At 34.1% G+C, this 23,057-nt stretch overlaps 1 protein-coding gene across 1 annotated transcript; it reads left to right on the forward strand.

The window, feature by feature from the left end:
* The first annotated feature begins 5,912 nt into the window (after positions 1–5,912).
* Positions 5,913–21,516, forward strand: Y-2 (yellow-2). The gene is given in 5 exon segments (XM_074185141.1): positions 5,913–6,228; positions 12,827–13,261; positions 20,508–20,525; positions 20,528–20,821; positions 21,200–21,516. Coding segments are annotated over 5 exon segments (1,128 nt in total). The 5' UTR covers positions 5,913–6,110; the 3' UTR covers positions 21,463–21,516.
* Positions 21,517–23,057: the final 1,541 nt, after the last annotated feature.

Raw genomic sequence — 23,057 nt, forward strand, 5'->3', positions numbered from 1 at the left:
TTATATTCCACACATAATGCCATCCATAGGACTTTCGAACGAATGGAAAATTTCGATATCTCACACACTTGTTTTATTCAAATTCAAAGATAGGAAGCGCCAAATGAAAAACCCTGTATAAATAACATTCTCGATTGTTATATTTAGATTCATATAAGATTATGAAGTCGCCAAAATGACGGAAGTAGTTTTGAAATATGTGCATAATAATATATTGATAATCATTCAAGGTACATAATTTTGAAGTGAATTAACTGATAATTGAACAAAATTCATAGTGTAGTGAATCCCAGATAAATAATTTCATTTATTGAAATATTTCTCATATAATTTTAGTTTCTTTCAAGTGGATATATCGATAATAACTTTTTTCAGAATAGTTTTCCAAAGGCACAACCTTCAGGAGAGATATTTTGAAAGCTTCCGATTTCGAATTATCGGTTGAAATAATGGAATGACAGTAAATTTCGAATTGAATTCGAATTGCGGCATATAGAAAAAGTACTCAAATATTCACCGCTTCGTTATCCTCCTAGATCCTTATATTTTTATTACCGTTTGACAAATTCATATAAATTGTTTTTTTAGGAATGGAAATATTCTGATAAAGCATTACCCATGTGTGTTCTTGGAATGTCAGTCTGGAAGCTAGCTAGCAAAAAAATTATTGAATGCTGGAATGACTTATTTTTTCATGGAAAACGTAGATCAAAAAATTTTAAATCTTCAGCTCAAAAGATTTTTAGAAAGTAAATTGACGGATGTAGCCATTACTACGTGGTGGGAAATCATCATCAAAAATGAGAATTGAAACTTTCTATGTTTTTAACACTTCTACTTGTAACTAACGTTACTGCAGTTCCGTCCTATAAGGACATTTTCAAAGTTATACATTAAACTGAAAATGATTGATTACATTCGTCCTTATACTATAATATTACTGTAGGTAATAACAGAGTTACTCAGCTCAATTGAGTACCTGAATTATATTCATCTGTGGCAATGTGGATACGCTAATTTAAAAACCGGTGAGTAAACTAGATCGATTTGATCATTTAACAGGTGGCACCCGCAATTTTTATGCTCATGAATCCAAGGATTCCGAATAATTGAGTAGTGTGTGATTAGTGCAAAATTTCCGTATCGTTTAGATTCGGAAACTTGTAGTTGCATCCCAAGAAATGATTCCCCACCCCATGCCCCCTCCCGGGTTGAGTGCCCTAAAGTCCTCAATCCTACTGATGGGCACTTCAGCAAGATTAACATCTGACCTTTCTTCGGTCGAAAGTCAGCCTTTAGGTGCTCATACTTTCTAATCGATTAATCATGACTTTCACAACTGAATTTTTGTCCCCCTAAAACTGACCGGAGACAAATGTCTTTTTTATCGCGCGCGTATGTTGATGTTTCCTAGATTATCTGGAAATTAACTGAATTAGTATCTGGCTAAGAAATGTTTATACTTACCGGAGTCGCCTGATGGCCAGTCTTAGGGGTGGTCTTTGATTCTGCCTAGTCGGTCTTCTGTATTTGTCACTCTTTCTGATTCTAGGGTCATTCCTGTTTAACGCATCGTCTAGATCGCGAAGCGCTGGGTTGTAGTGCGATCTGATTCTATCGAACACGCTTTCTGCGCCTGTCGGCTAGAAAAGACTGGATTATTCTCACTATCGGTTTTGTGTAGCCAAAACTGCTCATTTTGGCCATTTTAGTCATGCCAAACTCTGTCCGCTCCGGTATTGTATCCTTTGCCTTCGGTCGCAAAGTCTACTACCCTCAGGACTTGTAGCTCTATCGAGTGTTCTGATCTAAAGCCGAACTGTTCATCTGGTAAGATTCCTAGTTTTATGGTTTGATTTTCGAGTCTCTTCAAGATGACAAGCTCCACCACTTTGCTTATGGAAGGTAGAAAGCTGATTGGTCTGTAATTGAATGGAAATGGTGGTTCTTCTTTGGCTTCCAGGTGCTTGTAGTAGTGCAGCTAGTACCGCTTGCGCGATCTTTTGCTGCTCTGTCGTAATAATTCCTTATACATTTATCAGGTCATTGCCGGTGTTGGTCTTTGATTTTGGCGGATTCGATTTTTTAGCTGGCGGCTGCTGTTTTGGCCTTTGGCTCTTGGTTTGCCTGGGTCTGCTCCATGCTGGTGCTCTCGGTTTTGGGAACTGTAACTGGCTGGGTGCGCTTCCAAAGAGTTCGCGCATTTTGCCGGTGCCTCTCTTGGTTTTTGACACTCTCTTGTGTGATTTTTGCCGCATTTTACGCAGCGCGCTGTAGCATGGCAGCACCTTTGCGCGTGCTCGAAGTACTGGCATCGGTGACACTGGGATACTACTCCTTCATTTATTCGCCGCGGCTCCGCCCGCACTATCAGGTTGACGTACGTCCTTAGTGCGAATGGTTTGTCTTGTTCTTTCGGTACTTTGACCAAGAACAGTGGGAGTATTAATCTTGTTTTTCTGGATGACATTCTGTGACACTCCAGAACCTCGAATCCTTGCTTTCTCAGATCGTCCGCTTCGTCATTTTTCTCTACGTTCTCCGGTATCCCCCGGATAGGGCAGGACTTCTTTTTTCAAAGTAAATGTATGGAATTCCAGGCGGAATTCCTTCATGAATTTCGTGCACTTTTTCCATTACACTTCGTTGTTGGTATGGATGTATATGCCCTCTTTTGTTAGGCGTGCCATGTTATATTGGATTCTAATTTCTTCGACACCTCGTTCCACTTTTTTGACTGGTGCATGACTATTGGCGGTGTTTTGACGGGTCTGTAATTGGATTTGTTGTGTCTTCCTTTGGCAGAGGGGTTGGTACCACTTCGTCTTTGTTTGACTTCACTTTTGGCCATACTGGAGTCTTTGTTGTTGTGGTTGGTATCACTTCGTTGTCTGGCGTCGTTTCGTTTGCTGTTGGTATCCCTGTTCCTCCGTGTTTCTCCGTGTACGTGGTTTTATTTCTGCTTCTCTCTATCTTCTTGTACCATGCGTCTTTGCGTTTTTCTGTTTTTCTTCGTTTCCACGCGTTGGAAACCGTCATCTGATTGTGTTTCAGAGCTCACCTCTGGGGCTCTTGATCGCTTGGTTGCTCGTGGATCTGCGTTATTCTCCTTTTTTTCAGGGATTCTTTCACTATTTCCACTTACCTTTTCTTTCTTTTCATTCCCTTGTTCAGGGATGTTTTTTCCTTGGTCCTTGTCGTTTTCTTTCTGCTTCTGCTTTTCCTTTTTGTCTTCGTTTTCCTCCTTCTCCTTTAAGATTCCGTCTATCCTGCGTTCCATGATCTGTATTATTTCCTTCATAGTGGTGATGTCTTCTTCGTATTTGTAGTAATTGCCCATAGCTATCTGTTTTCGTCTCTTAATTCCTGGAACTTCTCTTCGAGACTTTCATTTTCTTGCTCCATTTCTCAATGAGGCAAGTGACTAGATCTAATATAATTTTTTTAAAAAGAATTCTTTGTGTACATGTACACGGTTAAGTTCTGACAAGAACTAATTTCTCTATGTGTTGTGTCAACACAGCTTTAAACACAGCGTTAATACTTTCACAAGATATCGCACTAAATATTCGAACTCTGCACTTCAAGCTACACTTCAAGCTTTCACACTTTGATGTTCACTCTACGGTGTCTGGAATCGAACTGCAAAAAATGATTTGAAAACGTCGAATCATTTATACCTAGTCTGAAGGACCTTTCATGTTTAGTATACCGTTTTTGGAATTGTCGACCACATTGTCCCACATAAACACTTTTACACTCCGGACACTTAAGCTTATGAACTCCAGATTTCTCCAACTTGTCCACTTCATCTATGGCATCGAAAAGGAAATCAGATAAGCTTGTGCATTGTTTTTCCGAAGAAAACCGCAATTATCTTTGTTCTTTCACCAAAATATGTTGAAGTTACCCATTTCTTGGTTTCTGGTTGTTTGATCTGGGAATATATTGATCTGTAACTGAATTTACGGCTTTGTTTTCTGACCAACTTCTGGATTGTGTCTGCGTTGAAACTATTATCGTGGCCCGTCTGTGTAATTCCCTAGCTAGATTTTTAGCAGACAAAGGCAGTGAGAATGCTCTGTGCAACATTGAATTGTAGGCTGCTAATTTAAGACTGTCTGGATGGAAAGAATTACTTGGGATGGTAATATCTGTATAGCTCGGTTTTCTGAATATATTCAACTCAAATTTATTTTGATGATGTGTAATAGTCAGGTCTAAGAAATGTATCTGTTTCTCTATTTCTGTTTCTAGGTTACTCACCAGTTTCCAAATTAGCGTATCCACATTGTCACAGATGAACAAAATTCAGGTACTCAATTTAGCTTAGTACCTCTGTTATGACCTACAGTGGTGTTATATGAGGGCTATAAGGGTGATCAATCAATTGCAGTTTAATGTATAAGTTCGAAAATGTCCATATATGATGAAACTGCAGTAACGTTAGTTACAAATAAAAGTGGTAAAAAAACATAGAAAATTTCAATTATCATTCTTCATGACTTTTGGGAAGATTTTGTCGTTTGAGCGCGTGGGTTTCAAAATCATAAATTCAGTTCTAAAATTGCTGAAATTTTGATAATGAATTCAATGAATGATCCTGAACTAGAACTAAGAGGGCGCTCAAAAATCTTTCATCTAATCGGCATAATAATGTTTTATTATTTTATTTGTAAGTGAAGTTCAATGAATTCAATTCACCCAATCATTATGATTCTTAAATAATTTTAAAACAAAAAAAATTACCTAATAAATTCAAGAAAAACATTTTCTTTAATTGATTTATTTGATCAAATTAATTTTGTCTTTAATTTTTTGATATATTTTCGAAAGATATTTAGTTTGACATTTCAAGTAATTGAATGACCTTATTGTAAAATCGACTCTGATTTTAGGAATCGGTTTTTTCCTATGGTGTACGCACCTTATTTCTGGTCGCCTACCGATTTGATATGGTATTTTCGAGGGTCATTTTTTCAAGAAAAAAAAATTATTCACAAAAGCCAATTAACAAGTTTGGAAGCATTTCAGGTGTAAGTCATGATGAGTGAAAAATACACGCTCAGCGCGTTCGTATTTGACATTTTTTTTAATCATAACCATAGGGATTTTCTGAGAGCCAATTTGATTCAACAGTTTTGAATAACAAATCAAACTTTCAGTAGAATTGGCTTTTATTTTAATAATCGTTATTTTTTTGAATGCACTTTTTTGTATTTGCCAGCCAATTTGACAAAAGAGTTTTGAGTGCTCTGTTGATTTTGAGTTTTGAATCATTTTCTGAATGTACTGATATAATTTCAGCTAATCACTAACTTGAACCAGTTGTGACTTTTGAGGGTTGTCGTTCATAGGGGACGACAGCTAGTTAACAAAAAACATAATTTGAACAGGATTTTCAAACAGATTTGATCGATATTTTATTGAAAGAATTCAAATGTTTAGTCCTTGTCAGGCCTGGCATATTTTCACATTGTTAAGGAGACCCATTGCAAAATTTTTTCTGTTGATGACTTCTGCAGAATCTCATTAACTGGCGACAGTTGAAAGTTATTTCATTTTCAGTTATTTTTAGTTCGAGCTAATTTTCTTACGAATTCAAAACATTCCTAGATAATAAAATTTTGTTTCATGATGAAACACCTTTCATTTCAGAAACTGATTTTTCATTGTATTCATCATAATTTTTGTACTGGAGTGTTCATTATTTTTGAGATATAATAAAATACAACAATTCGAGAATTGGTTGATACTCCACTGCTGATTTACGAGGAGTTACCATTTCACAGATTTTTTTTCACATAAATTCTCTTTCAAACTAACTGTGATATTTTGCTCAATTTCTAGCGTGTGAAATAAAATGCCAAATTCAATACTTTTCATGATCAAGGTGTGAATTCAAACAGTCACACAAACAGAAAAACGTAAAGTGAACTAACTACTCCACTAATGATGATTTCATAATTTTATTCAATGATTTCTGTTATGTCAATCACTTTCCTGGAGTCGCTATTATCTACATTCATTTCAGTAAGTTTCTATTGTTCGTCGAGTGAGGAACTATAAACGATGAGAAATATGTTGTTTTCCTTTCTGATTTTGGCTCGATGAGTTCATATTCACTAGCAACCCGGAATAAACAGTTCGAAAGGGAATTCGAATGGAATTACGTTAACTTTACGTGGCCGTCCGAAGAAACTTCGGAAACGTTGAATTATCAACCAGGTAAGAATATTATCTCAATCACCAGATTTCAGATTTGATCGGTAGCCAGGCGGTTCGACGTGGGTGCTTTGTTCACTCACTCGAATTGACTGCCGTGTTGGTCGGTGGTTCAAGTTCTAGTCTGAACGATCGATTTTCACTTGTTATCGTCCAACCCGTGTTGAGAATCACATGTTAAAAGGTAAGACCTCGTTAATCCTCTGCTCGCAAAACTTTCCACTTCTAAGGGTTGTCGTTAGTATAAGTGCGACAACTGGTTAACGAAAGAACAGATTTTAAACAGATTTTCTTAAAACAGATAATGGTAAAAATTTTGTTCACCTTCAGTTGATGAATTCTCTTATGCATAATTGTTTACCGTATAAAGAAGATAACTACTGCTCAATACTGCTGTTAAGCTATAGGAAGACACGTTAGCAATATTGATTTGGAAAAATCAGAGCTCACTACGGAAATACCAATCATTCAAACCATGGTATTGAACATTTTGCCCATGACCGTCATTAGTTGGCATGCGCTTCAAAAATTATTGACGATAAATGAAATTATTATTAATTCATTGTTTTTCACTCATTTTTACTGTAAGTATGAATGGTAATGTTATTAATTGGCAAAAAAACCGCAACGCAATAAATTATAGGCCCTGAAGAAGCTTCCCATTAGAAGCGAAAGCATGGCAAAGTAAAGCAGAGTTTTGATTTTTGATTTTTTGACTGAGAGACCCTGTTTATCTATTTTACTGTATATATATATATATATATATATATATATATATATATATATATATATATATATATATATATATATATATATATATATATATATATATATATATATATATATATATGCATAATATATACAGGGCTTTTCATGATGAGCGTTAATTAGCCGTTTCTGAAAATTCCACAGTATGCATAAGTCAATATGACCTACACGCCTAAAATATTTTAGACGAAGCGGCGTTGTCGCTTCTACTATAAAGTACCGGCTTCTTTGATTTTTCAAATGGAACACCCCGTATATAATATCATATTATGATTCATTATCACGTTGTCAACAAATTCATATACTATTTCCCTATACCTATCTATTACCGTTTAGAAGATATAAATTAATTTCGATATTTTTTTTTACCTCACATGAACTTTTATAAATGCTGATGATCTTGAACTCTCTTGCACTAAAACGATCAAATTTGAAATGGAGTGGAGTGATACTATGAGGATCTTCACTTCGAGTCATATTTTCATTTGCCTCATACGAGGTCTTCAAAAAATGCAGATACTTTGATCTCATGAAAAAATGAGTGGAACTCAATTTTTCTCAATCTTTGTTCAAATTATACTATTTCTATTTTGAACCGTTTTCGAGATAAACTGTTTCAAACGGAAATTGACATGGCTTCCTTGTTCATCACTCATTTTTGTAAAACATATTTCGTTTGATGTTTCTCAATTAGTCATAGATGATACAATGAAAAGATAATTATTAAAATACTCCTCAACCATCGAATGAAACTTCTCTTCAAACAATAGTTTTATTAACGCTGAAACACGAACTGGAAATAATAAACCCATAAATTAATGAGTTAATTTAATCGTCAGTGTATTTCAGAATATGTTCAAACACATCTCCACCTCTACTTAAACAAACATGTAATCTCTTCAAAAGTTTGTCATGTGTAGCGCTTCTGATCAAGTCTGGAGTCAAACTATTGAAAGCAGTTGTAACTCTCGATTTCATATTTTCCATTGTTGTTATTGGAGTAGAGTAAAACATATTTTTAATGAAACCCCACACGAAATAATCTAATGGATTGCCATCTGGTGTTCTAGGAGGCCAACGAAAAGGTCCATTATCACGAATCCATCTGTCTTCGAAGATTTCGGTTAAAGCTTCGCTGACTGAATGAGAATTATGGGGTGGAGCACCATCCATTCGGTACCATACACGTTCTCTTCCTGGTCTATTATTCAAAATCATTTGAATTCCATTCTTCAGTAAATCTTCATTTGATGCATTCAAATTATCATCATAAAACTCGATATAAAAAATTGACTCATTCTTTATGGCACAAAATACAATTAATTGCCATCTTTTTTGAAAACCCCTTTGGCGGACAACATGGGGATTTTCTGGCGCCCAATAATGACTGTTGTGTCTATTGAAAACTCCATTTTTTGTGAACTTGGCTTCATCTGTCCATATGATATTGTCAAGGAAATGTCCATCCTCTTGAGTCTTGACAAGTAATCATTCAAAGAATTCCACTCTACGAGGTAAATCAGTCTCTTTCAAATGTTGGACACAGTAGAACTTATAGGGATGTCATTTATGCTTACTAAGAATTCGACAAATTGTCACGTAGGGTATACCTATCTCCCTTTCTGCCTCGTGCAGAGAAGCATTTGGAAATGCATGAAAGTATCCCAAAACTAATATACCATTGTCATCATCATCTACTTCAGTCTTCCTACGAATGATTTTTGGACGGAAGGTTCCATTCAACCTACAGTTTTTTAGTAGTCGATTTATCACATTATTATTTGGCTTCGGAAGTTGTGGATATCTTTCATGAAATACTCGGCATGTTCTACTTGCAATTTTATTGCACTCACCATAAATTATTGATAAATTCAAGAAATCTTCATTACTGTAACCTAATCTTGACATTATTCTAATATAATTGGTAGCTATCACAATCAGTCGAAACCACCAATGAAAGTCTGACGTTAAATAATTGGTTTATTTATTTTTCCAAAGCACACTATTAAAAAATATTAATGTGTACTGTTGTACGTTAGAGACCAATACCTCAATGTATACAAATTGTAACTTTTTCTAAGGTAGGTACATACCAATTTCGAATTCACTGATCTGAGACAGTTAAAAAACTGGATCGAAAAGAAATATTACTAAGTATAGAAAAAATATCCAAAATAAGTGATGAATTCAAAAAAACGAGCAAGAAAACTCATTTTTTCATGAGATCAAAGTATCTGCATTTTTTGAAGACCGTTTATGAGGCAAATGAAAAGATTACTCGGAGTGAAGATCCTCATAGTATCACTCCACTTCATTTCAAATTTGATCGTTTTAGTGCAAGAGAGTTCAAGATTATCAGCATTTAGAAAAGTTCATGTTTGGTAAAAAAAATATCGAAATTAATTTATATCTTTTAAACGGTATTAGATAGGTATAGGGAGATAGTATATGAATTTGTTGACGAAATGATAATGAATCATAATATGATATTATATACGGGGTGTTCCATTCGAAAAATCAAAGAAGCCGCTACTTTATAGCAGAAGCGACAACTCCGCTTCATCTGAAATATTTTAGGCGTGTAGGTCATATTGATTTATGCATACTATGGAATTTTCAGGTTGATCCGTTAAATAGTTTGTCAGAAACGGCTAATTAACGCTTATCATGAAAAGCCCTGTATATGCTATCGAGGACTAGAGCTATTTAAGAGGAACAATCTTACGCTACCTTATCTGCATGTAACTCCAACGGTATCGGCAGCGCACGCCAAGATAGCTTTCAGAAAGTAATAATATTTCGGACCTACTTGATACTGATCGTTATATCATGACCAAAATAACAAGAAAACCTTGTTATTCTGATGTGTTAGCTGTATTTATGTAAAGTTTTATCTAAATCCGTTCAGTCGTTTAAGCGTGAAAAAGCCACAAACATACATACATTCATCCATCCTCATAAACATATATTTCTATGTGTGACTTTTTTTGAATTTTGATACTTTGATAGAGAGATGTTCCACCGATCTAGTTTGTCTTTCAAGCGAGGTTATTTCAAGTCGATGTTTATCATAAACATCCGTAGTGCAATTAGAGTATAGGCATCGTAGATCAAAAACTTTTTCAACTTTGTACAGGTCTTCAGTGGAATAAAGTCTTGGTCTTCTTGATAGTATTTTGCAAATAGTGTTTTGGGTAGTTTGTAATCAACATAGTGTGTTATTATACGTTCCACCCCAGGCAGTGATTTTGATATCGATTCGGGTAAAGAAGAGTATATCATCAGATATTTTTGTCCAATATTTCGTGTAGAACATAAGAAACCAGTGCTTGCAATTCCCTACATCAGAGGATTATCGGAGAGGATAAGAAGAATTGGTTCCAAGTACAACATCAGAACCTGTTTCAGATCCGGTAACACTATCCGTAGCAGCCTCACGAAAACCAGGCCACCAAACACGGACTGCGATTCCAAAAATTGCATTTACCGGATACCCTGTGAGTGCGGAAAATCCATGTTTGGACCCATCAACACAACATCGAGTGGTCCCAAGCTGAGATCTTACACAGAGAGAAACATTGGTTTAGGAGAAAATTCAAGGAAGCCGCATACATGTTGTCCAACAACGTATTCAGCTAGGCCAGCGTAGAAATACGCAACATATGGAAACCCATCATCAAGCGAAAAATGGCCAACTCCCGCCAAAACGGTCATCCTCCACGGAACCAGTGAAGCGGAAAATGAAAAGCAGGGATAAGTGAAAGTATTTGAACGACCTATAAATAGTCATCTCTCGGAGGAATCAGTCCAGTCATCACCCGAAGACGATTGTAGATACTAACAATCGAAACGTCGTGAACTAACGTGACTTGGAATCTCTACACTTTTTATTTTTATTTGCTTTTTTCATTCCTTTATTTTTATTTTGTTTTTATTTATTCAATTGTTATATTTCTACTTGTAGTTTATTTCACTATAATTTCATTTCAGGTTTATTCTGCTTAATATAATTGTTATTTTCAGCTACTCATTTTTAATTATTCTTTCTTAGTTGTTTCAGGGATTTCAAATCATTTCATATAGTAGACAATGGAAGTCAGAACTAGTGAAATTCATCATGAAACATTGTCAATCACCTTCAAACAAACGATAAAAAATGTTCATAAACATTCTCAGACGTTTTAATACGGAATTGAAATGAACGTTCCATATTGGCCTTGAATCGCCCCTAAATGTTTAATATGTTCTGAATATTACTTTGACTTCGAAACTTATTACGGTAGAATTTTCTCTAGTATTCCTCAAAGAATGAGTGATGAATAATAGTTATAATGATATTCATTAAGTATTAACTAACGATTTTCAATTGTACTGCATGTTGGATTGCTGCGATATATCGTGAAATCACCTTGACGTAAATGACTCGGAATTTCCAGAGCATCTGCTCTGGAAATTTCAGAGGTATCAAAACGTGTTCTTCAATACAGTTGCAGTTTTAATACAGTTACATAAAAGTTTTTTTCACGAATTGAGTGCACCTGATCTCAGAATTAGATCGTTTTTTGCCTGAAAAGTACTAATCAACTGATAGTTTTTGAACATTTGGTAGATAATATATTGTAAGCCTAAGTATTATAATAATGTTATAGATATAATAAAGAAAATAATCTATAATTATCAGAAGCTGAGAGACTAAACTGACCAGTATCTGGAAGGGTTCATAAGTGATATTGAGTGGGTTCATAATCCCACTACTTTTCGGGTACATACATCCAGCGATGAGTAGTCTCAAGGAGCCTCAAACGAGAGACTCCACACCCGCCAATAGTATACAATACTTCCCACAGCAGAGTAAATACTCATATATTCTCATTAGGCAAAATAAATGAAATTACAGAATGTTTTAAATACAAAGGGCATTTTGATTTTTCAAATAATTCTCGTAGTTTCAGATTTTAAACAGATATTCAAACAGTATTATGAAATCGCAAAAACTCTACAATTTTTTGTATAGTTCGATGACGTTTTTGAAACTGATGAGTGAATTTCCAGTTAGTTTTTGAATGTCGAATAGACAAAATTTTCAAAGAATAGTCCATAGTTTTGGTGTGCCCAATATTAATTCATGTAGCCAATTTTACGATCAATGAATATCATTTTTGAAATGATACTTAATTTTTCGAATGATAGAATATTTTACGTATAGCCTCCCTCATTTTTGCCAAAATTATCCCTAATCATTTGTACATTTCCGAGTTAGGATTCAAAAATTGTTACTAAAATTATCATATTTCTAACAATGTGAATTGAAACTCAAAAAATTATTGAAAAAGTTAATTATTTGTAAAAAAAAATGTATGGCATTCATAGTCGTAATGGACATCACGTTGGTTAAATGTTAAAACCAACTCAACTTTTCACTTTGAGAATGTAAATATCAGTAATCAGTTTTTGAATTTCAATCGATACTAGCTTGTGCAAACCCTGCTTCTGAAGTTACAGAAATATTTCAAAAAAACTGCTGCGTTGCCAATCTTGTTTTTTCCATCAACTCCTCATCTACTCATCTTTCCGAGAGGATGAATAACGCAGAGTCATTTGAAAACTCTGAGTTTTCAATATAGTCAAGAATATTTGAAAATCGCCTATATGGAATTGATAACCCTCTTTTTCTAAAATACTGTGGCTAATTTGATGAATGAAAAATTTATTTTATTATGTTATTTACTACAAGATACCTAAAAATCTTTGATATTCATGAATTCACTCGAATTTCCCTTATCAGATGTCTGAGAGTTTCGAAACAATAATGATTGGAATATTTCTTTCGTAGGTATCTACATTCCTGTCGGCATTAAAATTCATGATTTTTCGAATAGAGTTTTTATTTCACTACCAAGAGTAAAAACTCACGCCAGAATAACTTTAGCGTCGATTCCTCTGAATGGAAGGAAAAAAAATCCACTCCTAACACCATATCCCAGCTGGGCGATGAATTTAGAATCCAGTTGTGATGCACTTCAAGACGTGATGAGCATGGAGATAGACAGAGAGGGCATAATGTGGGTTATAGATGGTAGAAGAATATCTGCTGGTACAAAGTGTCCGGCAAAAATCGTGCTTTTCGATTTGATGAACAACGACAAGATTGTTCAGAAGCATGATGTTCCTGATGAGTTATGCCCACGAAATAACGGCTGTTTCTTGAATGATATCGTTGTTGATGGAGATTTTGCATACTTTTCGGATACAACCAAGTCAGATCCAGGTATGAAATCATTATCTTGCATTGATTTATATATAGCAAATACTTCATCTCAGTCCAACTTTAGAAAATATAGATACATTACTGAAATATTTGTCTATATATATTTTTCCGTTTTTGGTAACAAGTTATGATCTGTATTCAAAAAAAACATTTCAATGTGAGATTTCCACTTTAAGTTTACAAAACTGCGACACGTGTTTCGTTATACAATATCATATGCAGGCTTCACAATACTGACAAAACAAATTCTGTATCATACTTTCATAGTGAATTGAAACCTGATTACTATTACTACCTGACAAATATCTACGTAACAAATTCATTACTCACAATATTTACCTACCTAGGAAGAACCCAATGAAGTATAGAATAAGGAACCCGAGACCTTAGGTGAAATTTCAAGATCTATCTTTCTACTTTAAAGATTCATCTTGAATGCCAATTTCATCATTGCAAACTGAATTAAATGAAAATGAACAATTCAAATATATTTGATCATTGAGTCATAATCCACAGTTCTGAAATCGATTTCTGAGTATTCCAAAAGGTTGAGTTTTGAAATTCTCTCTTACGTGATAATAGTGATTGAACTCGTGTTCATTGTCAAAAATGGTTCGCAAATGTTGAACTAGTGTTTTCATTACAAAAATTCAGATTATGCTCTTTCATTTTTTTCGAGAAAGTTCTTTCGGTTTGACCAATATGAAATTGAGGACAAGAACCACAAGTGAACTTTTATACTCTTCACCAATCCGTTACGATAATTTTTATATGAATCACGGAATTGTCTTGATTCGAATGCGAAATAATGAAAAACAATTATCAAAGGGTTCCCATAAAGGGTGTTTCAAATTCGATCCTCACCATTGGGATCTCGGAAACTATGAGAGATACAAAGATGGTTAAATTTGCCTGACTAACAATATGCCGTTAAGAAAGTTCTGAAATTCCGATTATAGCCGAAGATATCCGGAAAAACAGAAATTTCGAAAAAGGTTTTCATTTTTTTCTGGCTGGCACTTCCACATTGCACTTTCACATTGCCACTATTTCCCTGCTACATATTGTTGTTTTCAGATTTGCTATCCGACGTTTCGTGTTCCGGCCACCATTATCAACTTTATTTTTTCTTATGGGCACAACATTGGGTTCTTTCTGTATTGAAAAGAACCAGATTCTGAATAGAACCAGAATTTGAAACACCCTGAATAAGCTAGCTTTCTTATGCATATGTGATAAAAGTTAATGAATATATCGTTGACAGGGACTGATTGAAAACCAATTCAACTTATCCAGTATGTTAGTAACATGAGTTAATTGTAGTTTTGCTATAAGTAACTGATAGGCATTCTCCAATTATTTGCAGTATGGGTTGATGACGTCTTGATAAAACTCACACAAACAATTTTTCAGGCTATTGTCGCTTTTTTAATTTCAAAAACACAATTTCCGGGAATATTCTATGTGAAGGTAGTTATTTCGATCATGAGTAATCAAAAAATAATTTGTTGACAGTTTGTACATGCTTGTCAGATGGGTAAATTTAAACTGAGGTGTTCTCATTCCTGTTCATCATTTTGTTTTTTATGTTATAACTATTGGACTAGGTGACTGACATCAGCCAACCTCAGTTTAGAAATCATAAATGCGGATATTGATGGTAGTCATTTTTTGATCCACAGAGTTCATAGTTCTGATCACGAAGTAGAGCAAATTGTGCTGTACGAATAGTTTCATGACAGACAAATATTCTTGAATTATCTGAGCTTAGAAACCTGGAACGAAAGATATGATTGAAAGAATCGTACGTAGGCAGTGGAAATATTTTGAAATATCACCAAGATCTTTTTTATTTATGAATAAGACCATAAATTTTCCAATCACCCTGAAATAGGTGAATTGCGAAATGAAATATCTCAATTGATTACGTGGGGTATATACAAATTAGAGTATATAATAGAATTAAATTTCAGTATGTCACGCACTACGAAAAAGCTACTAGATAGCAAAACATGTGATATATTTTTTGAAAATGGAGTTTGTGAAGGTCAAATCATAAGGTGTAGTTCATGAAATTACTATGGATCTTCATCTAGTAACGGCCGAATCAATCAGAAACTTCTATTAGTACTTTGAAAATATTGTTGCAGAATCAATACAGGACATACCACCTTCAACACAATATGATTTAGAGTATTCAAAAAAAATAAGAGTATAGAGATTCATTAATTATGCAACCTACTACGGAAAAATACATTTAATTGATGAATAATGAAGCAGTGGGGGGTGGCATCAGAATGTATTCTACTTGCGACAGAATTTTGCCCTATAAATTGAGTTCATTATAAAATCTTTCAACAATTTCACTTGTGCAGACCTCTTCGATCAGAATATTCTGATGTATAAAGAAGATACCACTTTTTTATCGACCTTTTTTGGGTAATTGGTACCTTCCACAATCTGAAAAAATATAAAACTTATAATGGAGAACTGTATACAAGTGTAGAAGGGCAAACTTTTTAGTTTACCTCGATAAGTTACTGCGTAAAAATCAAAGTATTTTTCACAAAGAAAAATCTTCTATTTATCAGTAACTTGTCGTATTTAACAATTTTGCCTATAAAAAAAATTATTAAGAAATAATACTTATCTTTTACGTTCCGGAGGCCAAAATCTGCCTCCGTCTTCAGAAATGGATAAAAAATGGATGATTTTTTCCTCCACAAAAAATGACTTTCGTTGAATAAGATACCACTCTTCTACTGGCTCCTATCAGATACTCAGTCACATACTCTTCTGTGAAATTTTCAAATAATTCGAAGATCACGAGGATCATTCCAGTATTTGAATCAAGAGATGAAGAAATGTTTCCAAATTTCAGGTGAACTGCTTTGATACCTGTCCTGGCCAAAATAATAAAGAGAGCAATTGCGTTCGGAATTTCAAGTTCTCTCGAGGCCAACAATACACTGACAGAAACACAGTTCGGTTTAAGAAAGAGCAGAAGCACTTCAAAAGCTCTGATACGAGGATTTGAACATAAAAAATCTGCTGTTGCTATATCTCTGGATCTGAGCGAAGTCTTTGGTTGTGTTTTGAAGGATGATCTGCTTGATGAAGTCGAGTACTATGGAATCATAGGAACAACATCAATTCCTCTTCCTTCTCACCTACAAGACGGAAAAAATGTGTCTTTCATAATGGCATCTTCAGCAACATAACAATCGTCATAAATGGCGTTAAACAAAGAAGTATTGTTGGATCGTTGTTGTTTCTTATATATGGTATTCCAATCAAGATGCCTTGAGGACAAAGCAGTAAAATCGCAAGAAATATAGCTTGTCCCATGTATGACATAGCATTCACATCTACAGACTGATCCGTTCAGGAAAACCTATATTCTGCGGAAAATGAAAGATGGCATTGGTATAGATGCAGCTCTCACAGCATATATTTCACAATGAAATGACGTAAGCACTTATCACTTTGGGAATATTTACATACACGGATATCGTGTTCAAAATTCAGAAAAGGACAATGTGCGCTATCGTAGGCAACCGACAATCTGAGTCACGAAAACCTTGGTTCATCAAATCAAACATCCTAACACAACCATTATCATCTGCTGTATATTGAAGAAAATCAAGGTAAATACATGATTGATAGAAATAAAATCGAAACGATATACAGATACCAAACCAGAGTTTGGGAATACCAAGAAGTGATAATTCGGCTGTAAACATATTCACTATTCACCCGTGTTGAAGACAATATTGCTGTAACACAATTACATAATTCTATTACGAATTATGACGATGAATGAAGATTCTGTTCGATTCATGTAATATAATTCAAATGATTGAGTTATGTTTGCTATTGCTGAGAATTTTGGTGATTTCATGGAAGCAATATTTTGATGAATACATTACCATATACCTGAAATATGTTGGTATTCTCACCCACAATTTCCAGTACAGTTTTTTCAAGTCGTTCAACATCTAGAAATTCAAAATAAAATTGTTTTATGCCTTTCATGGCTACGGTGGATATCAATCATTACTATAGGCTATAACATCTCTTCAGATCTGACTAGTAAAAATCAAAATCAGCAGCTTTCGGTAACGGATAAAAAGGATGTGGAATAATTGAAGAAATTGAGTGAAGTCATTTTTGTTAATGGACTTTGAGGTTTCCATTCATTTGTTGTGTCGATTATTCAAAAAGCAATAGGCTTAACAATTTTAAAATGATTTAGGAGTAGGGTCATACAGTACATTTTTTTAATGTCCCCCTTCCTTTATTTTTGGAACGGGCCAACTCAAAAAATAATTGAAAATTGATAAAATGAATATGATGCATGAATACTTTATTTTGAAGTGAAACTGACAAATGTAACTTTCAAGATGGCGACTGGGCGCCATCTGGGGAAAAATTGAAAAGAAAAGGAGATCTTGGGACACATCATTTTGAAGCTCCTGACAAATATATCTTCACCTTTTACAAAATGGCGAAACATTTAATGATTTCCTGAAGACAAACACATCAATATCGATATTTCTAGAAATATTTTTTTTTATCTGTCATGTGGCAAGGCCAACAACCCGATAAGATTTGTAAGGTAATTTTTTTTTATAAAAACGACAAAAAATGTCAGTACGAAAATAAACATCATTGTTCAGTTAGAATCGTCCTATCTGTAGAAAATATTTGAGGGAACTTGTATCCAAATTTGATTGTATCCAGTATTTGAATCAAGAGATGAAGAAATGTTTCCAAATTTCAGGTGAACTGCTTTGATACCTGTCCTGGCCAAAATAATAAAGAGAGCAATTGCGTTCGGAATTTCAAGTTCTCTCGAGGCCAACAATACACTGACAGAAACACAGTTCGGTTTAAGAAAGAGCAGAAGCACTTCAAAAGCTCTGATACGAGGATTTGAACATAAAAAATCTGCTGTTGCTATATCTCTGGATCTGAGCGAAGTCTTTGGTTGTGTTTTGAAGGATGATCTGCTTGATGAAGTCGAGTACTATGGAATCATAGGAACAACATCAATTCCTCTTCCTTCTCACCTACAAGACGGAAAAAATGTGTCTTTCATAATGGCATCTTCAGCAACATAACAATCGTCATAAATGGCGTTAAACAAAGAAGTATTGTTGGATCGTTGTTGTTTCTTATATATGGTATTCCAATCAAGATGCCTTGAGGACAAAGCAGTAAAATCGCAAGAAATATAGCTTGTCCCATGTATGACATAGCATTCACATCTACAGACTGATCCGTTCAGGAAAACCTATATTCTGCGGAAAATGAAAGATGGCATTGGTATAGATGCAGCTCTCACAGCATATATTTCACAATGAAATGACGTAAGCACTTATCACTTTGGGAATATTTACATACACGGATATCGTGTTCAAAATTCAGAAAAGGACAATGTGCGCTATCGTAGGCAACCGACAATCTGAGTCACGAAAACCTTGGTTCATCAAATCAAACATCCTAACACAACCATTATCATCTGCTGTATATTGAAGAAAATCAAGGTAAATACATGATTGATAGAAATAAAATCGAAACGATATACAGATACCAAACCAGAGTTTGGGAATACCAAGAAGTGATAATTCGGCTGTAAACATATTCACTATTCACCCGTGTTGAAGACAATATTGCTGTAACACAATTACATAATTCTATTACGAATTATGACGATGAATGAAGATTCTGTTCGATTCATGTAATATAATTCAAATGATTGAGTTATGTTTGCTATTGCTGAGAATTTTGGTGATTTCATGGAAGCAATATTTTGATGAATACATTACCATATACCTGAAATATGTTGGTATTCTCACCCACAATTTCCAGTACAGTTTTTTCAAGTCGTTCAACATCTAGAAATTCAAAATAAAATTGTTTTATGCCTTTCATGGCTACGGTGGATATCAATCATTACTATAGGCTATAACATCTCTTCAGATCTGACTAGTAAAAATCAAAATCAGCAGCTTTCGGTAACGGATAAAAAGGATGTGGAATAATTGAAGAAATTGAGTGAAGTCATTTTTGTTAATGGACTTTGAGGTTTCCATTCATTTGTTGTGTCGATTATTCAAAAAGCAATAGGCTTAACAATTTTAAAATGATTTAGGAGTAGGGTCATACAGTACATTTTTTTAATGTCCCCCTTCCTTTATTTTTGGAACGGGCCAACTCAAAAAATAATTGAAAATTGATAAAATGAATATGATGCATGAATACTTTATTTTGAAGTGAAACTGACAAATGTAACTTTCAAGATGGCGACTGGGCGCCATCTGGGGAAAAATTGAAAAGAAAAGGAGATCTTGGGACACATCATTTTGAAGCTCCTGACAAATATATCTTCACCTTTTACAAAATGGCGAAACATTTAATGATTTCCTGAAGACAAACACATCAATATCGATATTTCTAGAAATATTTTTTTTTATCTGTCATATGGCAAGGCCAACAACCCGATAAGATTTGTAAGGTAATTTTTTTTTATAAAAACGACAAAAAATGTCAGTACGAAAATAAACATCATTGTTCAGTTAGAATCGTCCTATCTGTAGAAAATATTTGAGGGAACTTGTATCCAAATTTGTAGAGATATTGACGTTACTGTGTTCGAAAATGTTTGGCATGAAATATCGGGTAGATTGTTCATATGTCAAAAAGTTCGAGGCAACCATTTCGAGCATCTTCTGAACTGTTTCAAGCTTATTACCTCAAAGTATGTAGTTAAATGTCCATGCATTCAGGCAATTATTTAAAGTTTCTTCATTCTGTAGTAGTTGAAGATTTTGACATTATATTCTTGGGTTGTAAATCATTTGTCAGGAGCTTCAAAAATATGTGTCACAAGACCCCTCGTTCCATTCAATTATTTTTCGCAGATGGAGCCCAGTCGCCATCTTGAAAGTTTTATCTGTCAATTTTACTTCAAAATAAAGTATTCATGCATCAATTTCATTTTCCAAATTTGATTTTTTTTGAGTGGACCAGTTCAAAAAATAAAAGGGGAGGGGACATAAAAGAAATGCACTGTATGATATTTATCAAACCATTTGTTTCATATTAATGAATAGACTCCATTCTCAACTGAAATGTATAAATCCTACATAAATCATGGATTACCAGGCATAGATCAATGTTTTAATGAAACTTATTCTTGCGAAGTATAAATTAAATGTTTCATTTTATATTCTCATTACAGAAATTTTGGTTTATAATAGAGTTCTTGGAAATTCAGGAACAACAGAACCATGTGGGGTGATCTCGAAGCATCCCATTTTACAGCACAGGGAGTTCCATTTACAGGAGTATCACACATCAACGGCATAACATTACTTCCTTCCTGCCCAAGTAGCAACTACTTTTACTATACTCCACAGACTTCTTTTCACATTTATTCAATTCCAACCAATATCCTCAAGAATCGACTGTTGTCAACAAGAGATGTCTCTGATCAGATAAAGGATGTAATACAGAAATCTGGTGCAACAGGAGGAATGGTTGGAGATTCCACAGGTAATATTTAAGTCATTTGGGTATTGCAAATTGGGTTTACGAGTATATGAAAACATTATTCCCCAATGAATTGTATCCGTTGATATATTTTCGAGAGAAACTATATTGAAGACGAATTGAAAGTTTGAAACTTACTTTATGAAGATATGAACTATCATAAAACAAAGAAATAATCAACAGAATATATACCTTCTGAAAATTATCTTCTATGGTAAATAGAGTAACAACAATTGTTGAGATAATGCCAGCTTGTTAGTGAATCCGAAATGAAGTACTGAAATTACTGAATAATTTTTTTTGTTGGGGCCCTTGGTATGATCTTATGCTATTTACGAATAGTTAAACTGTCGATAGAATGGCAATTTTGAAACATTTTAGGTGATGTTTACCTGGGAATTTTACCGGAGGACTCTGTTGTTGTAGCCAATCCGATCCAAGGAACAGTGAATGTTGTTGATGAAAACTCCAAAATAATCAAATGGCCAGACACTTTTGCATTCGACCTGAAAGGATACCTCTGGGTTTCTGCTACGCAAATTTTGAAATTCTCAAATAGAGATTTAAACCTCACTGAGGTGAATTTTCGAATTCTCAAAGTATATACTGGTACCAGAAGTTATTTTCATTGCGATAGATATTGAAAATTATATTAATGAATATTGTAAAATTTATCAGAAATAAAGAATTTAATTTAAGTTATTTTCGAATGAATATTTTCTTTGAGGTAAATAATGTTTTTTCTGTGCGCTAAACACGCTCCCACTTTTTGACATATTGAATGAGATTAAACTGGCAGTCTTTATCGTGCTCAAAGATTGATTCCATTTCCTTGGATTAATCCACATTTTTCCAATTTTGAAAGAAAAAATTGTATTATGTGTTGAATCCTAAAATGAGAAATGAAAATCGTTGGAATCGGCAAATTAAATTGCCCACAGTACATTATACTTAATGAATTATAGTTAACTTCATGATCTAAATAGCTTTGGGAAATATTTTGGAAAGTTTTCTTGTTCATCAAATCTTGTTGAAATTGAAAGGGTATATTTTCAGGAGAGATTAATTTTTGGGAAGAAAGGTTTTGGCTTCCTATTTCTACATCTTGAAACGATGAAATGTGTGAATCTTCCAAAGAGAGGAAGGAAGCAATCAATTTCAAAAGGAGTTACTCTATACAAAAATGTGTAGATCATGTAAAGAAGTAACTATCAGACACAAACAGGAAGAAAACGCCTTCGAATCAGTTGTTTTCATATAAACATTGAATTACACTAATGAAAAATACTGTTGAAACAAATACTTTCATAATTGAAAATCGAATTCCTCCAGAGTATCATTTCTTGAACTAGCCTGAAGCGGACAACAAACAACATGTTTGTCTTTGCTCCATCTACCTGTGAACTAAGTAACCAACCGCATATCCGAAATTTGCCCAATTCCTCGTATAAGGAAAAAAAAATTCACATATAGTCAGTGGACATTCATGTTGATGATAAACACTAGTTTGCACTGATGAATGGCCAAACAGCCCGAAATCGGTCTGTAATTGTGTTCCATTAATTAAAAATCTATTGCGGCAGTTGTATCGCCAACAGCATATGCAGGAATAATTTCAGTGAAGTGAACCTGTCTGATATAATCCAACGCCCTTCGTGGTATTAGTCAGGGGAGTAGTTGTTTTTTGTTAGGTTTTTTGATAGTCCATTAACCTACAGTGTAGGGTGTTGATACTGGCCTGAACGAATCATTTCTTTAGACTTCAGATGATTTGAAAGAAGTAAAAATTTCACAGTTAATTTTTGAAATTGATTGCTTCCATCCTTTCTTTGGAAGATTTCCACATTTTTTGTATCAAGGAGAAGTAGAAAGCCAAAATATTCCTTTCCCAAAAATATATTATAGTTAAATTGGCTTTGTTTTTTATTCTATCCATTTTACCAGAATTAATCATTTATCTAGTTGTTTTGTGATGATCTATTGTTATATTAAAGCCATTGTAGGATATTTCAATGTACGGGTTGTACTGGTAAATTAAACTAGTCCAAAATCAACAATGAAAATTGAGAAATCAATATCTTGGATAATCTTACTGATTTTCATCAAGTTACGGTTTGATGTATTTATTGATTTTGGGTAAATAATTCATATTATTTCACAGAATTGAATTTCAGTTTTCACATGATCATAACTGTATTAGGTGGAAGATATTCAAAAATCATTCAATCTCGTAAGGAGA

This window comes from Leptinotarsa decemlineata, unplaced genomic scaffold, assembly GCF_025532065.1.
Source record: "Leptinotarsa decemlineata unplaced genomic scaffold, Ldec_3_MD MMD2_tig00026363_RagTag_RagTag, whole genome shotgun sequence".
NCBI lineage: Eukaryota > Metazoa > Arthropoda > Insecta > Coleoptera > Chrysomelidae > Leptinotarsa > Leptinotarsa decemlineata.